The sequence below is a fragment of the Colletes latitarsis genome, chromosome 8 (genome assembly GCF_051014445.1).
Source record: "Colletes latitarsis isolate SP2378_abdomen chromosome 8, iyColLati1, whole genome shotgun sequence".
In the NCBI taxonomy this organism is placed as follows: Eukaryota; Metazoa; Arthropoda; class Insecta; order Hymenoptera; family Colletidae; genus Colletes; species Colletes latitarsis.
In genome coordinates this window covers 26,643,490-26,663,449 of record NC_135141.1, presented here as the reverse complement: position 1 = coordinate 26,663,449, position 19,960 = coordinate 26,643,490, and the positions used below count along the sequence as shown (strand labels likewise).

Genomic DNA, 19,960 nt, shown 5'->3' with positions numbered 1-19,960 from the left:
CCGGACGACCAAATGTACCCAACTTCCAAAGTAGAGCCCCAGTCCAAAGTTTCTTGCTCCCCGATACTCGAGGGTTTCGCTCCAAGGATGAGTACCATTTGCGTATTAGTCTCCAAATAAACATATTTGCAATTCCACTTGAACCTTTATGTTGGGAGACTTAGATTCTTGGCTACTATTGGATGAGTCGATCGAATAATTGGGTGGATGATTCCCATAAGTAGTATTGTCAACATCTCGTCTCCCAGCGATACATGGGTAAACAACACCTTTTGCAGTCAAAAATGCAACTGTAGGGTATTCTAAACATTTTCATTGCAGTTGCTATTTAATATAATAAACTGAGGTGTTGACTACGAGATGCTTCAGAGAATCCAAACACCTGCTCCCATCTTATTACTCCCGAAATCTAGAATTACAAATCTGTCCAAGTCGCCGCACGAGATCATCGCGAAACTCTGCTGAGCAAATAATCCATCCCCGCTAGCTCTGCACCAATATTTTCCGTTCGGAACCTTCCGCGTGCCTCGAACTTCGTCTTTTTTTAGTTGGACGGCTTCCAGAAAGTTTGAAAAGCGCAAGTTCGCGCGATCGCCTGCATCGTGGCGATCCTCTGGCTGCTCGCCGCGTAGAAAATCGCAGTTTCTCGGGTCCGTGTAAGCTTCAAGGTCCCACGAGACCGTACGCAGCGGATTTTACAGCGGGATAATTTCGGGGTAGATGGATATCTGACAGACGTTCCTCGCGCGACTATAATTCGCGTCTCCGGCGCGCGTTCTCACCGTAGAAACGCGATTACCTGCATTGTTGCGAACACCTATCCTCCGCTCGTAATGTTGTCGAGATTACGTCTGATAACACACGAGCCCTCTCTACTGCGGTCTTCGTTAGAGACGATCCCAAACGTTAAACCCCGTCGACCTGTGATCCCGGTATCTATGCACCGAGCAATAAATTTCGCGCGCGTTTCAACGATGAAGAACGCGGGGAAAAAATATTTTCGACGATATAAATATTTTGGGATCGTTATCGACAAAAATATACTGTTGGAATGCCAGCCAATATCTTGGTACCTAGTTTTAAGTGTCCTGTGTAGGTTACGACTAAAAATAGTCGAAAATCAGCAAAAACATTTATGGGAAATTTTACAATCGAAGTGGAATAATGAAAAAACTAACAGCCAGAATGCCACAACTCGTAAATGCGATTACAACAGCTGATATATTGAAGAGAAGAATTATTAGAAACTATTGATTAAATGCATTCTCTAATACTGTAAAAACTAGCATACATGAAATTTAATCGAGTATATTAAAGATTTAATAATTTCTTTTAGATAGTAAGAGTTACGGGGGTGCCTACATACTTTCGAGTTACAGTTTTACGTGTATATGTTTACAATAAACATTTACGTTTGGATTAAACCGTTATCCTGTACTGTTATTTTTTCCCCCGAGATATACAATACATTCAAGCAGGGAGAGGACGAAATAATTCTCTAATTCTATCCGATATTACGTCATTCGTGAAAGGTTACTCCTGCGCTCGTAAACTAATAAAACGGAATTTTGTTCGGACGAAACGGCTTCTTTCTCTGTCCGTGTCGAACGAAGGTTTGAAAAAGCGAAACCGGTTGGCGCGACAAACGAGAGAGACCCGGTCGGTAGCCGATTGTTCTCGCGAGTCGTAGAAAGTATCGATTCCTCGATCGTAAGTGGCTCGCGGTTGCGCATTCTTGCACGTGCGACCGTTCAAATGCCATCGACTGGTTTCCGCAGCTGGGGTTTTCTCACGCGGAAAGTTTCCGCGGCGAGGAGGCGCCCGATCAACGCCGCGGTAGCCCGATCGGGGGAAAAATCGGTCAGCAATTTATAATCCACGTCCCCGGGGCGTTTATGCGTACGGGTTTTCGCGATTCCAGCGATGTTATCCACCGCGGTATTTAATTATACGGTTGTTAGCCGCGCGAGGTTAATGAAATTTCAATGGAACGTCCGTCTTCGGTGCTTCGGAGATCGTGGGAACAGTCGCGAACGAACGATCGTTTTTCACTCGATCGCTTTTACGGACGCGAGGCCGTACGAAATCGTTCCTTATCTTTTCGCGACGATTTTTGGCCGATCGAGGGATTCGATTGAAATTGTTTTCCCTGGTCCCGGAGTTCGTCAACGCGTGGCCTCGATTCCCGTCATCGCGAACGAGCAAAATACACTTGTAACCACGCCAGAAGCATCGCGCTTGATTATTTGGACTCTGGCAGCGGGTTGAACGGTACTTCCTCTCCGAAGCGGTCGGTAAACATGCCTTTCCCGGCGGCAAAAACATACCGGAAGTAGCGGCGCGCCAGCGGAAAGTCTTTTAACATTCCGCGACCGGCGGTGGTTCAAAGGGGCCGTCGTTGAGATAAAATCGTCCGTGAAACCCTCTCGAACCCTCGAATTACTGGGAATCGTTGCTCGAGAGATGCCCGAGAAACTTTAACGATCGCGATCGAAGACGGTCGTTCCAATTTTGGAGACTCCGGACCCACTAACCCAGAAACGGATTTCTTTTATCTTCCCCGCGAAGCTTGGGATTCGAATCTTCAAAGTGGGCGTTCGTTTTGTTTTACTTTTCGCGTAAACAAAGTCATCGACTAACGATCCATCTTACTCCGGTTCTGTTTGAGTATCTTTCCGGACGAAAGGAGGAGCTTATTATTCTTTCTATTTCGTGGCTCGGGCTTTGTAGGGCTCAGGAAGGGACGATCGAACCGGAAGTCCCGTCGCGCGGCCCACGTGCGAAATGTACCCGGCGCGTGTCGCAATTGCGAGTCGAAAGAGAGGCCGGTCGCTAAGACGTCCTTTAAATAGACAGGCCGCCTTTTCCCCGTCGTGGGACGACGTCTATTTCAGGACAACCCCGAGTCTCGAAATAAAATCCGTGACTCATGTCCCTTTGTTTGGTGTAGGTGGCCGGTAACAAACGCGACTCCCTCTGTCGCGGCCTGGTTACGCAGTCGTGGTCACGTGGAACGGCGTCTACCGAACGCCAGACAATGAAGAATCCCGTGCTCGGACAATGCCAGACGGACGGTTATTGCGAAAGGAGGATGGTACGTCTGACCAGGGACCCCGCGGAGGCCCATATTCTACTGCAAAGTGGAACCGATAGAAGGAACGTGGATTTCGCGTCGTTTCAAGTTTTCTCGCTGGACAAGTGCGATCTTTCAGATATTTCAGATCATACGTGAGAAAACTTAAGATGACGTAGAAATTTACCGTGTAAAATACGCATTGTTTGCATTTTGAAACATTAAAATCGTCCAATCCGTTCAGAAGTTATGATGTTTTAAACAAACGCATGAAATTTCAGGGGAATCATCATTCATGGTCAGACATTATATTTTCGATAATAAATTTTTTTCTCGAAAGTGCGTAGGATTTCGGGGATACGTGTATTCGTAAAAAATGATTGTAATAGACCCCCGAAACTAAAAATAATTTTTTTAGAGCGATCTGAAATTTTTTTTTCTGTCGAAAAATTTCACACCTTCCGAATTTTTTTCTCGAAAATGAGTAGGATTTCGGGGGTATGTCTATTCACCAAAAATTATTGCAATTGACCCCTGCAACTAAAAATCATTTTTCCAAACTGATTTGAAATTTTTTTTTTCGTCACAGGCACCCACGGGAGGCGATAGAATTAATGAAATGAAAGCTTCGTAGACGGTTGTCTCTACCCCGAAATACAATAATTCTTATATATTTACACATCAAGTACATTCTGCAGTTTCTTGAGAATTAAAACTTCCCATAAATGCATAAACATCCTACAAGATCTATAAGAAATATCAGACTTGCTTCCAAGACAGACCAAATCTATTTGGTCCTCCATTCTGAATTTGCTTGTAACATAAACTAAAATGAGACGCGAGGCACGATAGCGAAACCTGTTAATATCGTATCTGCGGTTTCCCCCTGAAACACGCTCATTTTTAATCTCGATCGATCGTGTGATTTTTAATCGCCCGGTCGTATAAATCGCCCGGATTCGCCCACGTAGCGCCGCGGCCGATAACAATTATTCAAATCGACTTTATGTACGGTTCAAAGGCGCGTGCAGGTGCCCGTAAACATCGCGTGCGTGTGCGTGACAACGTACCGCTTTATCCGACTCCATCCTCCAGTCCTGTCCGACTTAATAAACCCGATCGCGGTCGGGTTTCCAAGGAAGTTACAGCTCCCCTTCTTTCAACGTCTTCCTCTCGCGGGGATCTGGCGTTAATTAGCGCCGCCGCGCGATCGAAACATCGACGACGGCTTCCGTTCGCGAGATCATCTTTCATCTCGCGGGACGAAGACGAAGCGATGATCCTGATTATATTACAAGAGAAAATTAACTCGAACCATCCGGATCTCGATAGGAATATTTTCAAGAACGCTACTAGCTGCTGAACACTGTCTCGCGTCGACTGGTATCAAACTCATACGACACCGTTTGAACATTGTGGCTCGAGTGGAAACGCGAGACTTACACGTGGTAAGTTATTAAACTCCGCTCGGGTTGCTGAACACGCGCGATTCGAGTAAACTAGCGCTGCTTATTACCATACGCGTCGGTACAAAGGCGCAGTGAACCTCTCCCCCCCGGGACTGAAGGAAGGAAAACGCGACAAAACCGGTTAGAATGTTCGAAAAATGATAGACGAACGACACGGTTGGCATTTAATTACAATGCAGATTGTATCGGGACAGGACACGGAGATCGGTCTCGCCCCTAATCTGCATTTATGCGCGGTTATCGCGGCCGCAGAATGCAGCCTACTTTCTGAAACGGTCGCATACCTGTACCCGTGGCGTTGGGGATTTTAATCGAAACAACGATAATTGCAATTTATGCTATGGTGAATAACGGTCAACCTTTGACTCGCCATACTACTCTCGTTTCCTGGTCAACCGTTGTAGAAACAATCGATTATTCTTGGACAGAATTTAGAACTATACCTTTAAAAACAATATCGCGAACTTTTCCTCCTTGAAACGAGAACTCAAAGAGTTACTCGGAACGTATCGGTCGTGTTGCCGCTGCGCCGATAAACTACACTGGCTATCTGCTTGCTCTCCATTCTAGAATATTGTTGCACTATCAGCAACCGGTTGTTTGGTAACAAGACGCGGCGCACGTTGCACGATATTAAGCCATTTCTGCGTGCTTATCTCCGCGCTGGCACGTAAGTCGAGGCGAACCGAGCTCCCCGGACGAGGAATCGGCCGCTATTAGCGATTTATCGTCCAGCATTCTCGAATCTCTAGCGTCCGGGGGAACGAAACACGCTTCGAAAACTGTTACGCTCCGTTACTATCATTTTTTATTTTCTGGAGTGATCTTTTTCTCGAGCAATCGAAGATGACGTTGCGTAAATTTTTTGGAATTTCACTTTTCTTTTTCCTGTTTGCCCCAAATGCTGTTAACACGGCCGAGAAAGAGGAGTCGCGTGGTCGAGCGGGAAATCCGAGAGATCGAGACGAGAGATTCGCGCGATCGTTTAAATCGCGTCCGGTCGCCCACGCGACTCGCGTTCGCGAAGCAAGCGCGACCGAGGCGATTGCACGACCGACTGTGAACCAGAGAGAGAAAGATACAAGCAAGAGAATGGCGCACAATTTCATTCATGCGCGACCCACTTAAATTTCATTCAACGATCGACTCAGCCACGAACCTTCAATAATACCGGTCCGCCTTTCTCTCGTCGAGTTGCCCTCGGGAACCTGTCGCGAACGGGTTTCAAAACTTTTCACCCATAAACCCCGTACGACGAGCGTTTTACGTGCCGATTTTAAGATCGCTGGCCAATTCGGAGCGCTCAAAACGACGTCTGATTAATTTTTACGACGCGCCAAAAGCAACCGATCGATCTCGAAACGATAAGTATCGATACTTTTCGTCGATGAATCGCGACCCAAAAGTCGGTGCAAAGCGTAGGGAGTGTGTTGAACTCGGATGACTTTCGACGGGTTGCGTAAAAAAGCAATTTCGTCAGTCCACACGTGCGAAAGAAACACATTTCGTCGTTTCAGCAAAGGAACTTTTATCGAATTTCTTCTTTAATCAGTTTACCGACCACTCGAACAAGCTGTTAGCGAATTAAGGCTGCAATACTCCTTTAGTATGGTACAGACAATTATCCGCAGAAGTGGAATTGCCCAAGAAAATTATACGCTCGAGGATCTTGATAATTTTCAGACCAACACACCGACGCATGAAATTGTTAATTTAACTTATAATTATCGAAACACGCCTGGCGTACGGTAGCTTTGATCGAAAGTACAGCAAACGGAATGATTTTCTGTGCCGTGGCTTTGGTTTGCTAAACGCGTAGTTCCTCTTTCCTGAAATAACACGGGTTGCGTAACCGTCTCAGGTGTGAAAACTAATGCTTTGAAAAAATGTTACGTAACTGAAAATAACCTACGCGTGTCGTTCATTTTTCTCCAAAATACCAAAGCTGTCTATCGTGATGAACTCTTAGAAGAATTTGTTTCTATCGACAGAGAGATATCGCTATTGAAACAATTTCAGCGAAATTGGGGGGTTAATAATATCTGCATTTTTAGTTTCCACAGTTTTGGGACCGTCACGAGCAAAGGTAAACAAACGAATTAATTTTGTATCGCGCGACGGAACGAGGCTGAATAACAGCTGGTCGAACACGTTCCGCGGAGCATGGCGGTGCGGTTTCTACGCCACTGCATCCGACACGATACGATCGAACCGTGGAATGTTAGGTATTTCCTGATTGTGAAACCAGCCCGTGGAAGATCCGCGAACGTGTTTCCCCGAGTTCGTTAAAAGAAGAGAGTTATTTAGCGAACAATAAATCAGACTGTATCGACAGCTGGGCAGATTACAATGATGTAACAACTGGCTGGCAAGCTTCTCGACGACGCGAAGATCGTAGTAGCCGGTGTTACGCGATTGTTATGGCGGGAAATGAAGTCGTAACACTCGGTGGAACACTTCGCGGAAGGTATGTTTTTCCATCGATCGCGATTACGCCTCGAGTGGAATCGCAGAAACAACGAAACGACTGTTCGTAACGCGGCTACGAGATCCTTCTTTCGTCTCGTTTGCGTCATCGTCGTCGATCTTTCCGCGGGACTTTATAATTTCTGTTACATTACATAGTTTCTCCTGATTTTTCGCGTGTGAAACGTTACCGAGAAACGAATCTTCCCATTATCGGGTCGATTATTATTATTCCTAAGAGATACTCGAAGCGTTTGTCCAAAGAGTAAGCTTCCATACTATTTTATAACGTTTTACGATCGCGAAGGTTCGAAAAAGATTTCCAAGATTCCGTGAAACAGCAATTTACGTGACTCACGACTCGGTTATTCGATAAGGGAAAATGTTTAGGAACGATTGGTCTTCGCAGCTGGTTTCGCAATCGTTCGCCTATCGTCCTTTATCTCAGAGACATTTATTAAACGACTCGCATTACCGTCGATCGTGCACTTCAAACAGATGTCCAATTTCTCTCCAATTAATTTCCTGACAGACGATCCGCGATTTGCATTGCTAATGCGACTAATGGTTTTCTAACCGAGGACGATGGAACCACCGATGAAAACGCTCTATTGCGACACGGAATCCGGAATGAAATTGATGCACTCGAGTTACGTTCGAGCGAAAGGTCGTAAAGAATCCATCGATACGTAATTAACTTTGATCGCGGTGCCACGGAGAATGTCATTAACAATTTAAAAACGATGTCCTTTTGTCTATCGGCAGTAATTTCTACGCGTTCGACGGGTAATTACATCTGCCAAGGAGTCGTTAAGGACAAGATGGATGGGACGCGTCGCTTCTAATATACTGCTCGAACTAATTAAAGAATCGCGTACGCGATCGGGCATATCTACAGGCGTGAATTCTTGAACGCTCTTCCGGAGACAAAGAATTAAATATTCAACGAACAATCCTACGATATTAGGGGTGATATTTTTATAAAAATATATTCGAAAATCGGGGGGGGGGGGGGGGGGAAATAATTCGTTAGTAATAAATAGAATTATTCTTGAAACGTCCAGACCTAAATCTACGATATTTATTTTATTTACTACGGTTCGGTTTGCTTATCAAACTCCGATTGCATAATCTCCCCGAGGTTTAATTATTTTGACCACTACTAGATGCAATAATATTTGCAGACTCGCTCCGCACCAGAAAACTGAAGAAAGAAGTTCTAAGTACATATGCACGGTTCCGCGAATCTTCTATCACAGACGAGGTGTACGAGTAGACCTACATTCAATGAATTCTTTCGGTCCATTTTTATGGGACTCTAGAGCCACCAAAGTCCATAAAGTGCAAGGTCTACGTGTATACCTCATCTGTGCTTCTAATCGACGCGTGGACGATACCGATCGTCATTTCTTTTGTTTAGAAACAATCTTAAATGGACAGCACTCTCGACGGCAAAATGCCAAACTCTGCAAGCGAAACGGGTCTCGTTCTCGACGCTGGATAGTGCCGTTTATAAATAAATCAAAGTAAACAAATGTTTGTTCGAACCTAGATAACTGCAAATTGTTTTCTCGCGAGACGAGTCCCGAAAATCGTTAAAAAAAAAAGAAGGAAACACGAGAATTGGCGAACGCAATCGCTGGCTGACGACAAATATTTCCGTCTTCCTGAGATTAATTAACGATAAGTTCTGTGGAACCGGACGGTCGTAGATATTCGCGCAACACTGTTGCAATTATTCTTATCGTTGTATTCCGCGACTCGTTCAAAGAGAAGCGCGAAATACCGCGGTTACAGAAAACCAGCGTAAGCCAGCAATTACAGCGACGGGCAAACGTTGTCGCGAACGAGACAGGAAAGGTCACCGATAAAGTCTTTCGGAGGTCTGTTTACGATGCTCGTACATTGCTCCTTATCACCCGTGATAGATATTATCACGGCTCGATGTGTGCGAGAGGCGGCGGCTCGCCTTTGATGAGTTTTTCCCTGTTTGTTCGACGATCGAGCGGCTTCGTTACATAACATCCTCCAAAGAAACTCGTTCTCTCTTTTTTCCGGTCGCTCCCAGACCGGGAGTTTTGCAAATTTTATCCGCGAACAACGCACGTAAACTCTCGATCTGAAATTTATCGAAAATTACCAGGCTCGAGAAAGACGAGGAAGATGGGAGTCGTGTTGTGGTCCTCATTTTCCACACGTATGGCGGTTCGATAAAACGCAAACGTTCGATGATTCACGGTTATTATTACGGGGCAAGTACACGGAAATTACATTGTATTATACGGCAATAACACGACTCAATGATTTATGATTACGATTGCATGATAATTACACTAGTACGATCGTAAATCATTAATCAGATTATATTTTGTCCCGACATTGCATAATATCACACTCAAAGAGCAAGGAAATTGGAACGATAATTGTTGGTTTTCGTGTTCTAAAAGAGAAAGTTTTCTTTTCGTGAGAAAAACAGTACGGGACGAATTTTCGTCACTTTTCATTCTGTATGTTCCTTTCAAACCGTGCAGACGTGCCTTGCAAGTGTTTCTAATGAAGCTTAGTCAAAAGTTATTATCGATCAAATTGTTTTTTTTATTCCACCACCTATTTCCAATAATAATAATTGCTAAGTGCTTCCAACAAGAATCGTTGGGACCATTCCAGCTCCCAAGTCTCTGTGATATATTACAGTTCGAAAAATAGTGCCCAGGTGTGTGATTTTAATTGCTTGTATCTCAACAATTATCAAGTTATCAAATGTTCGACAGGCAACAACGAGAACGTTTAATCCGCCGTCTTGCAAGAGTAGATTAAAATCTGTAGATCGGTTATAGTTCGACGAGTGTGGATCGCAAGTAATCCGTAGAGAAGGTCGTAGGTTGCAACGGAGCTCGGTAATCGGCTTTCTTTCGATCGGCTCGGCCATCAATGAAACGCCCTAAGCTGCTTACGATTAATACCGCGGCGATACCGTTCGCAATAAATTTCGATACGATCGGTACAAAGTGCGCCACGAGCGGTTCATTGGGCACCGATATGTGCACTGATCACAGAGGAATGCGAGATCCGTGCCCCGTGGAATAACAATGCGCGACCGTAATTAGACTCTGGGTCTCGTATCGCCACGACTCGCTTGCTCCTTGCTTCTCGTTACGGCTCGCTACGATAACAAACGAAACGAAACACCTCGAGAAGAGGGACAGACGTTCGCGCGAACTGTGTTGCTGATCGTCCAGGACAGCGGCCTCCAAACATAAAGGGTACAAGGGTTGCTCGCTTCTATACGTTCACCGTAAAAATAGGAAATATTAAAGACATATGTTATATTATGTAATATAAGACGAACGTAAAATCGAGTAAGTGGTCTGAAAGTACTGAATAAATAAAAAACTAAAACTAAGTTTACTGTATTCTTTGATCGAGCCCTGTATGGCTCCGTGGCTTAAACGCTCGTCTTCGATTCCCAAGGTCTCGAGTTCGATCCCGTGGGACTTAGAAAAAATCATCACACGTGTTCCCTATGATTTTAAGCCAGGAAAAAATTAATTTTCTAGATTAGATTGTTAAAGAAATTGATCAAATTGATGTTGTGTTGTTTATCAATCGAGGGCTCTTGCGTTAAAGACCATACGCGAATGCGTAATAATAACTATCCAACGATACAAACGCGTAATGCATCGAAGACTGTGCTTTCAACGGGATTGCATCGCACGAAAATCGGAAATCTGGCGTGAATTATTGCCTAAAGATCGTATCGTCGAGAAAGATGCCATCGACGTGAAATCGACAGGCCATACGCGAGGAGGGGGGGACTCGCGATGAAAAGCAGCGGAATGTGGGTGCATCGGGTTATTACGCGGCACCCGGGATCGCTTGGTAGCGATCGGAAGGCACGTCACGGTGGAAATAGGAGACTATTATTAGCGTTTAATGCGCGCGGATATTATGCGATAACCCTGTCGGAGGTAGCGAGCGCCCAGCCTCGATCCTTATAAATAATTCAACGCCGGCGTCGCGCGCGAACGGATCTTTTATAGTTTAAGGTGAAAAAGAAGACGTGCCGCGTCGTGGAAAATAAAAACAGTCCAGTCGTCAGTCGGCCAAGGCTGCGACTCGTGTGCACGCGTGGGCGGATGCACGGAACCAGCAACCCGATCGCGCTCAACGCCCGACTGTTGTGATTTTCGAATTTTATTCTGGTTACATCGATATCTCAGCTGACCAGATCGGGGTACGTGCTCGAAAACGCGTACAAAATATTACACAGGTGTGTATCCTGGCCCGCTAAGCATGCATAAGGTAGCAAACATGCAAATTGCTGCGTGTTAAAGAAGCTCCGACGGTTTTTACAACCAGTCTCAGGCGTAAATCTGCAGGGACGACTAACTGCCCTTTGTACGTGCGGTCTCTTGCTCGATATTTTTATGATAACGGAAGAGAAAGTTCCATAACTAATGACGAACGTTCTACCCGAGACTAGATTCGTGCCCCGTCGATCACTTTAGTCGATTCGTTTCAGTGCACGTACGAAATGCACGTGTGCTTCGATTCAGCGTGCATCGTCGTCGCGATAGTAACGAAGACTGTTACTCAACAATGCAGCGTGGAAAATTGCGACGCGAAATGGCTGAACCTCGTCAAATGGGCTGATCGTAACTAATGGGCGCTATTGTCGTGCCGGGAATCGTCGATTTTTCTCGCGGTCCCTTTGTTCTCCCGTTCGAGAAGCGCTGTACCCCACTTTCTTTGTTTTGTGTATTACACTACACTTCAAATTTCGATCTTACCGATTAGCAGGATTTGTGACTCAGTCAACTAGCCGACTTGAATTTATTTAATGACTGTCAGGGTCTTTGACTATTTAGTTATTAGCACTATTGTGATTTCGTAGTCTCCTTTTGCGTATTTAGGTAGGTAGAGATCAATGTTTACCCGTCTAACAAATAAATAAATATTCCATAAGTTTTGCTACTTATATTTTCTCTGCGCGTTGAGACGGTGTAACGGTTAATCTATTCTTTTCTTTTTGAAGTCCATCAACTGAAATAAAATACCAACTGCGCGTTGAAAATGGATTCAGAGAGGATATTACGCGACTCGAACTGATTTTCATGCCGTTAGGTCAGGGCTGTGGTTCTCAGGTGTGGGCGAACCACATGGTTGCGTGGATGGAAAAAGCGCAAAGTCGATCATTTTAATGACACGCAGACCGTTGGCTAATTCTATTTGCATAATACCGACGATTCCGAGTCAACAGATCGCGGTTTCATCGAGGCGTAATTACGACGATACGCGCACACATCCTCCGCTCGACGCTTCGTCTGATTATAGTCAGGCATTCTCCACTTGCCGCGCTCCTCAACACCAATGCGCGGAGATAAACTTCGAATGCTCGACGACCGACTGAAATGTGTCTCCCATGTACGCAAACGACGACAGAATTTTTATTATTCCCCGCAGAAACGGTGGCGTAATTAATTCAAACGATCGCGGGACAACTGACTCCTTGAGAAGGATCTCGCGAGTCTCGAAACCTCTATTCAGAACCTGGTCGTAAAAATTACTACAAGGTTGGTGCATCTAACCTCAAACAATAACACAAACGATTATGGAACGTCCATGAATTATTCTGACGCAAGTCGATTTGGAAAACTTGAATAAACGAGGGTTAAGCGAAGGCGTCAAGGATATTCCAAGAACGTTTCAAGGACTCGTGCGTTTCATTAAATGAAATCACCTAACTTACACCTAACGAGTTTCTACGAATGTGACGTCCAATTAAACAAAAATGGATGCTGTTCTATCAAAATCTAGGTAACATATTTATTAAATATTCTTAGAAACAGAGATGCTGGCGTATACATATAAGTGCATTAAAGCTGCCCTCTGTTTTGGGAAACACTGTACCGTAATATTTGTGTCCATTGCAATATTGATAATTTCAAGCCACTTTAGCAACCAGAAAGCAGACTCGATGCAATTACTTTTAATGGTACCGAAGTTCTCGTCATCGGCCACTTATCGAGAACGCGTTGACGAGACGATCGTCTCATAAAAAGAAAAAGAGTATTAACGACGTCCAAAAACAACAAGAAACATCGAATTACGTATCCACGACCAGCGAAGAAACGTCGAACATTGAAATCTAGAGTCGAAGCGTGAACGTAACTCGATACGCTCAAGCCTCGACGTTATCTCCGGGACGTTCTTAAAGCATTGTGCCGATGCATACAAACAAACTGTCGAGATTACGGTCTGGAAACGTAGACGAGATAAATATTAGTATATCCCACGGCATACTGAGGTGGACGAATTTCTTATCTAAATAAAAATTTCAATTATAGAACGAAATCTTTTGTCATTGCGTATTGGTTTTATCGATTGCGCCAGAGAATCGACGCTTCCAAGCTGTCGACGGGATCGTTTCGTTAATGGAATCTCGATCTCGATAAAGACCACACGAAAGTTCGATTACGCGGCTAAAATACAACGAGAGACCACTCGTGGGCATTATACCCTGGTCACAAATGCGAAACGCCCCGATAAGCCGCGACACGATACGACTTGCGACGCGAATGACACCGACAGTTCTCGTGCAAAGGTGAAAGGAAACTGGATTTAAGCTTATATGGAACGAAACCGGTTTGAATTCGTTTTGAACCACGAAGGAAGCGTTTTCCTGCTTCGTAGAGGAAAACGCTCGTTCGATGCAAAAGGTATCCGCGCGATGCCAACGTCCAGTCCATTCGCGATAACGTAATTACCCAGCGGGAAAAATTAGTAACGATGATCAACGGAATACCTAGCCAATGGAGAAATCGAAACATGGCAGGCAAATGTTATTTTCTATTATGCGCGAATTCCACTTTTACTAGCTAGTTACCGCGAGCTAACTACTCCGTGACGTTTTTAGCAAGTTTAACTAGCAAGGCATAAATATGTCTACAGGATTAATCGTTTTTGTGCAATACTCGACATGTTCGATTGTCTTCGACTGTCTTCGGCTTTTCTCGATATTAATCACCGCCATTCGTCAAAAACCACACGCAAGCTGATAGACGAAGACATTGCGCGTTAATGGCGTCATGAAAGCTAATTGCAAGCCAAGCCTCGCGATCGACAAAGGTAGATTACGCTCATGATCTGTCGCACGTACTATCGTAAACGATATATTCTGCGTGTATCGTGGAGAATCAATTCCCCTTTCACGGAATTTGAATACCAACGGCATACGTGGCAATAAATCTACTTGAGTCAATAAATAATTCGATAAAACTAACATACCAGACGATTCCCGTAATCCAAGGAAGTGCCGTGCCTCGCGTTTCGACGAAGATGCTTGACACCTCGCGGTGGCGCCGTCGTCCGCATTTCCCACTTAACCTCACTTTGCTTTCCCGTCGTTAACTCATCGCGAAATTCACGGTGGACGCGACACTGTTCGAACACAATCTTTCGCGATAAACGTTTCTTTTTACGGACGCTCCCATCGCGGCAAGGTCATCGCGTGCATACGTAGCAACGATATCGGATTCTCAACTGACCATGCTTCGAGAGAATGACCGTACTTCACGCGGTACGGTTCTGGTAGACGCATCCCGCCAAAAATCCTCAAGAAGAAATGCGCGCGCACGATCGTTACAGATTACGAGATCGAGTCTTTCACCGCGAGGAAATTACATCACGATTAAAAGGTCACTGGTCGAATCGAGACATTCACCATAATTCACCCGCGTACGATCTTCGTCACGACATCGAATATTATGAAAGCTCTTCGAAAGAAGCGTATAAACGAGAGCAAGGAATGCATACCGTCCCGGGCACGAGCAATTGTTAACGTAGTCTTCTGACGCTGGACAAAAAGGTTTAGTAGGTTTGCTGTGCGTTTCACTATTATCGACGTCCTTCTCGGGAGATGGAAAAACCATTGTTACCGCACACCATCCGGGAAAATGTACTACGATAACTGACGACAGGCACTCGAGGCACGGGAGACTGTCGACGAACGTGCCGTAGCTGCGTCACAAGTTGTCGTACTGTCCGTTCCCGGACTCTTCGATCTCTTGAAGCGTCACGAGCGTTTTCAAATCCACGCGCCCACGGTTATACTCTTACTTTCTTGTAATCTTGCGGCCAATGGAGTCGCTGTTAATATCGCGGGAAAATGTCGCACGAACGTTCGCGAAATCTGGCATGGCGTCCGACGATGTACGAAAAGCCACGAACGTGTCGCGACAGGATCCATGCGGTGGACAAAGATTTTTCGACGTCCCGTAGACGAGAAGAAGCCATCCATCCGAATTAGATCTCTGTTCAGATTCGAATTACAGCGATACGACGCACGTACGATGACCTTACGACGTTGATTTGAACGACGAGGAGCGAGAGAATTCGCGTATGCGTTGCAGGAACGTTGGCGCAGGCTACGATGGCGCCATCTCGTTACGAAACTTTCGAACGAACGTGCCACCAGTGAATTACGAAACGAACGATAACCATGGCGAGACGTTTCTACGCGGAATTTGCAGGATCTATCCAGGTAAAGTACAAAATCATGTTAGATACTTCGACTTTCCTACCCAGCTTTGCGAATTTGATCGTCGGGATGGGCTATTAACGCAAGTAAGACGAGAAAATTGTCGACAAAGCGTCTCTGGTTAACCCCTCTCTTACTCCTTTCCCGCCAAATCGTAGTAACCGTAATGGTGCCATGAGTAGAACGCGAATAATTTAACCGTCTAAGCGTGGTATATCGAGTTCAACATTATCGTATTTCTGTAACATTGATTCATGTCGAATCACAATTACACGGTCAATTCGGTCGTTAGCGAACCTTTCCGAGAAACGGGTCATTAATATCCACAAGAGACGCCGCTAGATTTTACGATCGCAACCGGCACGCGAATGGCTTTATTTTCGTTAGACGGTGATCGACGTTGTATTCTGTTACATCGAGCACGCCTACGCGATCGCGTACTTAACACGGGTGTACGGTCGTGTGTGGACGCGGGAAGCGTGTATTTGGGCCCCCGACATTAGCATATGCCAAGGAGTGTACAGGAAATGCCGATGCTTCATACAGTATTTTTTTCCAGCTCTCGTAGAAACCGCGTAGAAATTCAATGCGACCGATCGCACCAGGATCGGAAACGGTAAACGTGGCACCCTGCGGTCGTTCAGTGCATTTACAGAACTACCGTGTGTTTAATGACGGGCAGAGACTATTTTTCAAGAAACGCCTGACCACTGCCAACACATCCCTGCCAACGAGCTAGAAGACTCCATAAGGTAATTGGAATCAATTCACTGTAATTATCATGAGTTCTGTACAGAGTGTGGTATGTACAGTTCCTCAGTATGGCATTCAGACCAATTTTTGTGGTTATGTCAGAGCATGGGCCTAACCTCTATGGTAACAACCACAGTAAAACTATTAGTTGCTGGTAAAGTGAAACTATGTAGTGGCTAATTAACAGAAGGTTCCAAATGGAATGGCAGCATTGAAATTCTATTAATTTTCTATGTTATTTGAACCCTAAGGAAAGTATTGCAATATTGTATCTGTGGAAATTTGGTTGCCACATTGTTAGCTACAAATCAACTTTATAACAGAACCAAACTTGATGCATAATGGATCAAGTGTTAAGATAAAACAGTTCTTGTTGTCTGCTTAGTATATATTAATATTATGCTGAAAAGGGAATTTATATTCTTGATTACTAACTACACTGCACATTCATTTTCTAGTTATATAAATTCTGAAACCTTGAGTATGAGAATGTGAGGAGGGAACGGTTTGGTACTTTTTTAAACAAAATTTCTCAAAGAAGATCCATTTTTTTAACCCCTGAAGGTGGAAAGAATCCTTAAAGTATAAATTTCTTTAGGTGTAGCAGTTAGGGATTAAGCAGATCAGAATTTTATCGCGATTTACTTTGCATTATTCATGATGGGCATACAAATGTAGATCTCTGTATCTTATTTGCGTAAGTTAGCATAATGGTTCGATATTCGTCACCAGGTGACTACCATTACGATCCAATTTCTCGGTTGTAACTTTAACCGGGAGGTTTCATAAATATAAAATGGTCGAACATCGACGGTCAGATGTCCAACGCGTGACCTTGGAAATGTCATATGCAATATGTATTCCTTCGACAGTTTGTAAGCGACGCTGTTAGCAGCCGCACCCCGTATAACAGTTCTCTCCCGACTAGAATGATAGTCGCATAGCGTTGCTTACCGATGACATTTGTCAATGCTTTGTCACATCAATATATCAATTTATTGCTCGTAACATGTAACTTATCGACGTCTCAATGAACCAGCATGTCGCTTACAAAACTTCGAAGCGTAAAATGTTCTCACTGAAAACTTTGATCACGATCGATCGAGGAAAGTTGCTACATGTTAATGGATACATACGTTACGATCAGAATGAAAAATTCACATTTTAAGGAGAATATTATGCATATTTCTTTGAAATCACCGGTTACGAATAGATCGACCGCGTAATTTCACGTTCGATCGCGGTGTTAGATGGGTAAACAATTCTTTCCGCGGCGTAATGACAGAGTTAAAAGACGTCACGCGTATCCGTGGTCCCCCCGGGCGAAATAGTTCCCTCATCGGATATTTTCCCAGATGGCTAAGCGTCGCGTGTGGTCCGTAATATGCCCGATTCGCAACAAAGTCATCCGCGGGGCAATTATACGCTTCGCAATCCTTGAATTCCATATTTACCCGAAGCTACGCGTCGCTTTGTCTCGGTTTAATGCAACTTTAACTGCTGTTACTTAACGGACAGCGAAAGGTATGCACTTAAGTTGAGGATTAACCGTCCTCGCGGAGAGATCGTCGGGTTCTCAGGTTCACTGGATGCGATAACGGAGGCTAAACCGCGTAAGAACTTTATTCCCCGCGTTCCCATGGCACGTATCCGTGCTCTTATTTCCTAACAAATTAGATCCCTCAATTTGATTTGTGAACACGGTTCCGCGCACCGTGCCTGACGTCCGACGATTTATATCGTTGTTCTCCTTGCCTTGTTACGCCGCTATCTCCTCCCCGTGTATACCTATAGACGCGTAATCGATTCAATCATCCTTCGTGATTTGTTGCGCCTCTTGGATCAAAAGTAATTTTCAGTGTCATTTCCTTCGGTCCCGAACCGGTTCTGAAATTTCTCTGTCGCGTCGGAGTTGCCCCATTTGATGGATGCGTCGATTTTTAAACAATTAAATTCCTCGCTAGAGAGGCTTAATAATCGGTAAATCTAGTTACCGTGCCTTCGGTTATGGCGCGTAGAATCCGAGATGATCTCTGCGCTCGTAGGGTCTGAGAGTGAATTTACGCAGTAATAACATTTTATTCGCGTATCTTTTATCCTAATAATAAGTGTATTTTATAGTTTAATAGCACATAAAACGTCGTCAACGTATACATCTGCTAACAATTCCAACGGTAACTCAATCTTGGTATGCGATCCACAGTCAGATTCCGTTAGGATTAAAGTTAGTGTGTTCTTTTTCTGCACGGAGGTTTACCGTTTCTAAAATTTATAAGAACCGCCTCTCCAAAATTCACTCCCACGTTGTATCATTCGTTCGATTACTATTCAAACGCACGGGGCACGATAATAGCCTTACGGTTGCAACTTTATCACGCAGAATTTACAGCTTTGCGTAGAAGTAAAGCGACCGTTCCTAGTACATAATCGTAAAGCCAGCGAGCGGCAAGCCTCCAGCGGTTACGATCACGGAACGCAAACATTAAGATAGTCATTGTTACCGAGTTGCTTTCCACGGCGATGCTACACCCGGCGATTCCACGAGCAATTCGAACACTAAGGAAGTCGTTCAACTTTAAATTCTCCGGTGCGTTTGATGCGATGCATTCCCGGTGCATTCCGCCGTGCACGCTAAACGTGCATCGACCTCGAAAATGATCTGTCCGTTTTAATGCGTTTTATCGGGACCTTTCGGGGCCTTTCGCGACGCAGGAGCTCGGATTCCTGTAGATTCTATTCCTTTGCCAGCAGAGACTTTGGAAATATAGTCCCACTAAGAGGGAGCTTTTCTTTCGTGAACCTTACACTACATTGGAGACTCTTTGATACGGATTCAAACACTGTCGGTGCAAGTCTATTCTTTTTTAACTTTTAATTGGGGAAAAGACTGTATATTGATTGGTCTGGGTGGAATTTTCGGGACCTTTCGGGGCCTTTCGCGACGCAGGAGCTCGGATTCTTGTAGATTCTATTCCTTTGCCAGCAGAGACTTTTGGAAATATAGTCCCACTAAGAGGGAGCTTTTCTTTCGTGAATCTTGCACTACATTCCTTATAGGACTTTTCTTTCGTGAACCTTGCACTACATTGGAGATTCTTTGACACAGATTTAAACGCTGTCGGTGCAAGTCTTTTCTTTTTTACCTTTTAGTTGGGAAAAAGACTATATAATTGGTCTGAGTGGATTTTGATTTGTTTTAATAAAGCGATGCATCCATGGACGGGTTTAAACAAAAATGTTGGGTGGTAGGTACGAAAAGACGTTTGACGAGGGTTTTACCGAGAAACGATTGTCAGTGTAACAAGCGAGAGAGCACCGGGAATAAATAAACGTTAATCGCATGCGTACTTTCGCCGCGGTGAAGAACAATGTGGCTCGACGAATACCTTGACCTAAACCGCCTCTCGCGCTGATGTGTTGCCGGCCTACCGAGAAAATGTCGATCGAGGAACACGTTCCAGCGACTATAAATTAGCTACAGACGTCGATGCTTCTCCCAGATTGCCGGTTAAATCGGGACTGAAACGTATCGGTGCTCGCGGTCGAACGTTCGCGATTCGAAGGCGACGAAGCATCGAAGGGCAGTGCTTGCGGGTGTAATAAAATAGCATAAACGGCGGCCGTAATATATATGTAAATGGAAGTCGAGATAGGTGCTCT

At 44.7% G+C, this 19,960-nt stretch overlaps 1 protein-coding gene across 3 annotated transcripts in view; it reads right to left on the bottom strand.

The window, feature by feature from the left end:
• Sarm (sterile alpha and armadillo motif) overlaps positions 1-19,960 on the bottom strand; it is a 106,474-nt gene that overhangs the window by 76,708 nt on the left and 9,806 nt on the right. Inside the window, exon 1 of one of the 3 annotated variants that reach the window (XM_076770791.1) lies at positions 14,296-14,582. The exons of the other annotated variants lie outside the window; for them this stretch is intronic. Coding sequence (XP_076626906.1) covers positions 14,296-14,382 — 87 coding nt within the window. The 5' untranslated portion in view covers positions 14,383-14,582. Of the gene's footprint in view, positions 1-14,295; positions 14,583-19,960 lie in introns of those variants that run through there. 3 annotated transcript variants of the gene reach the window in all.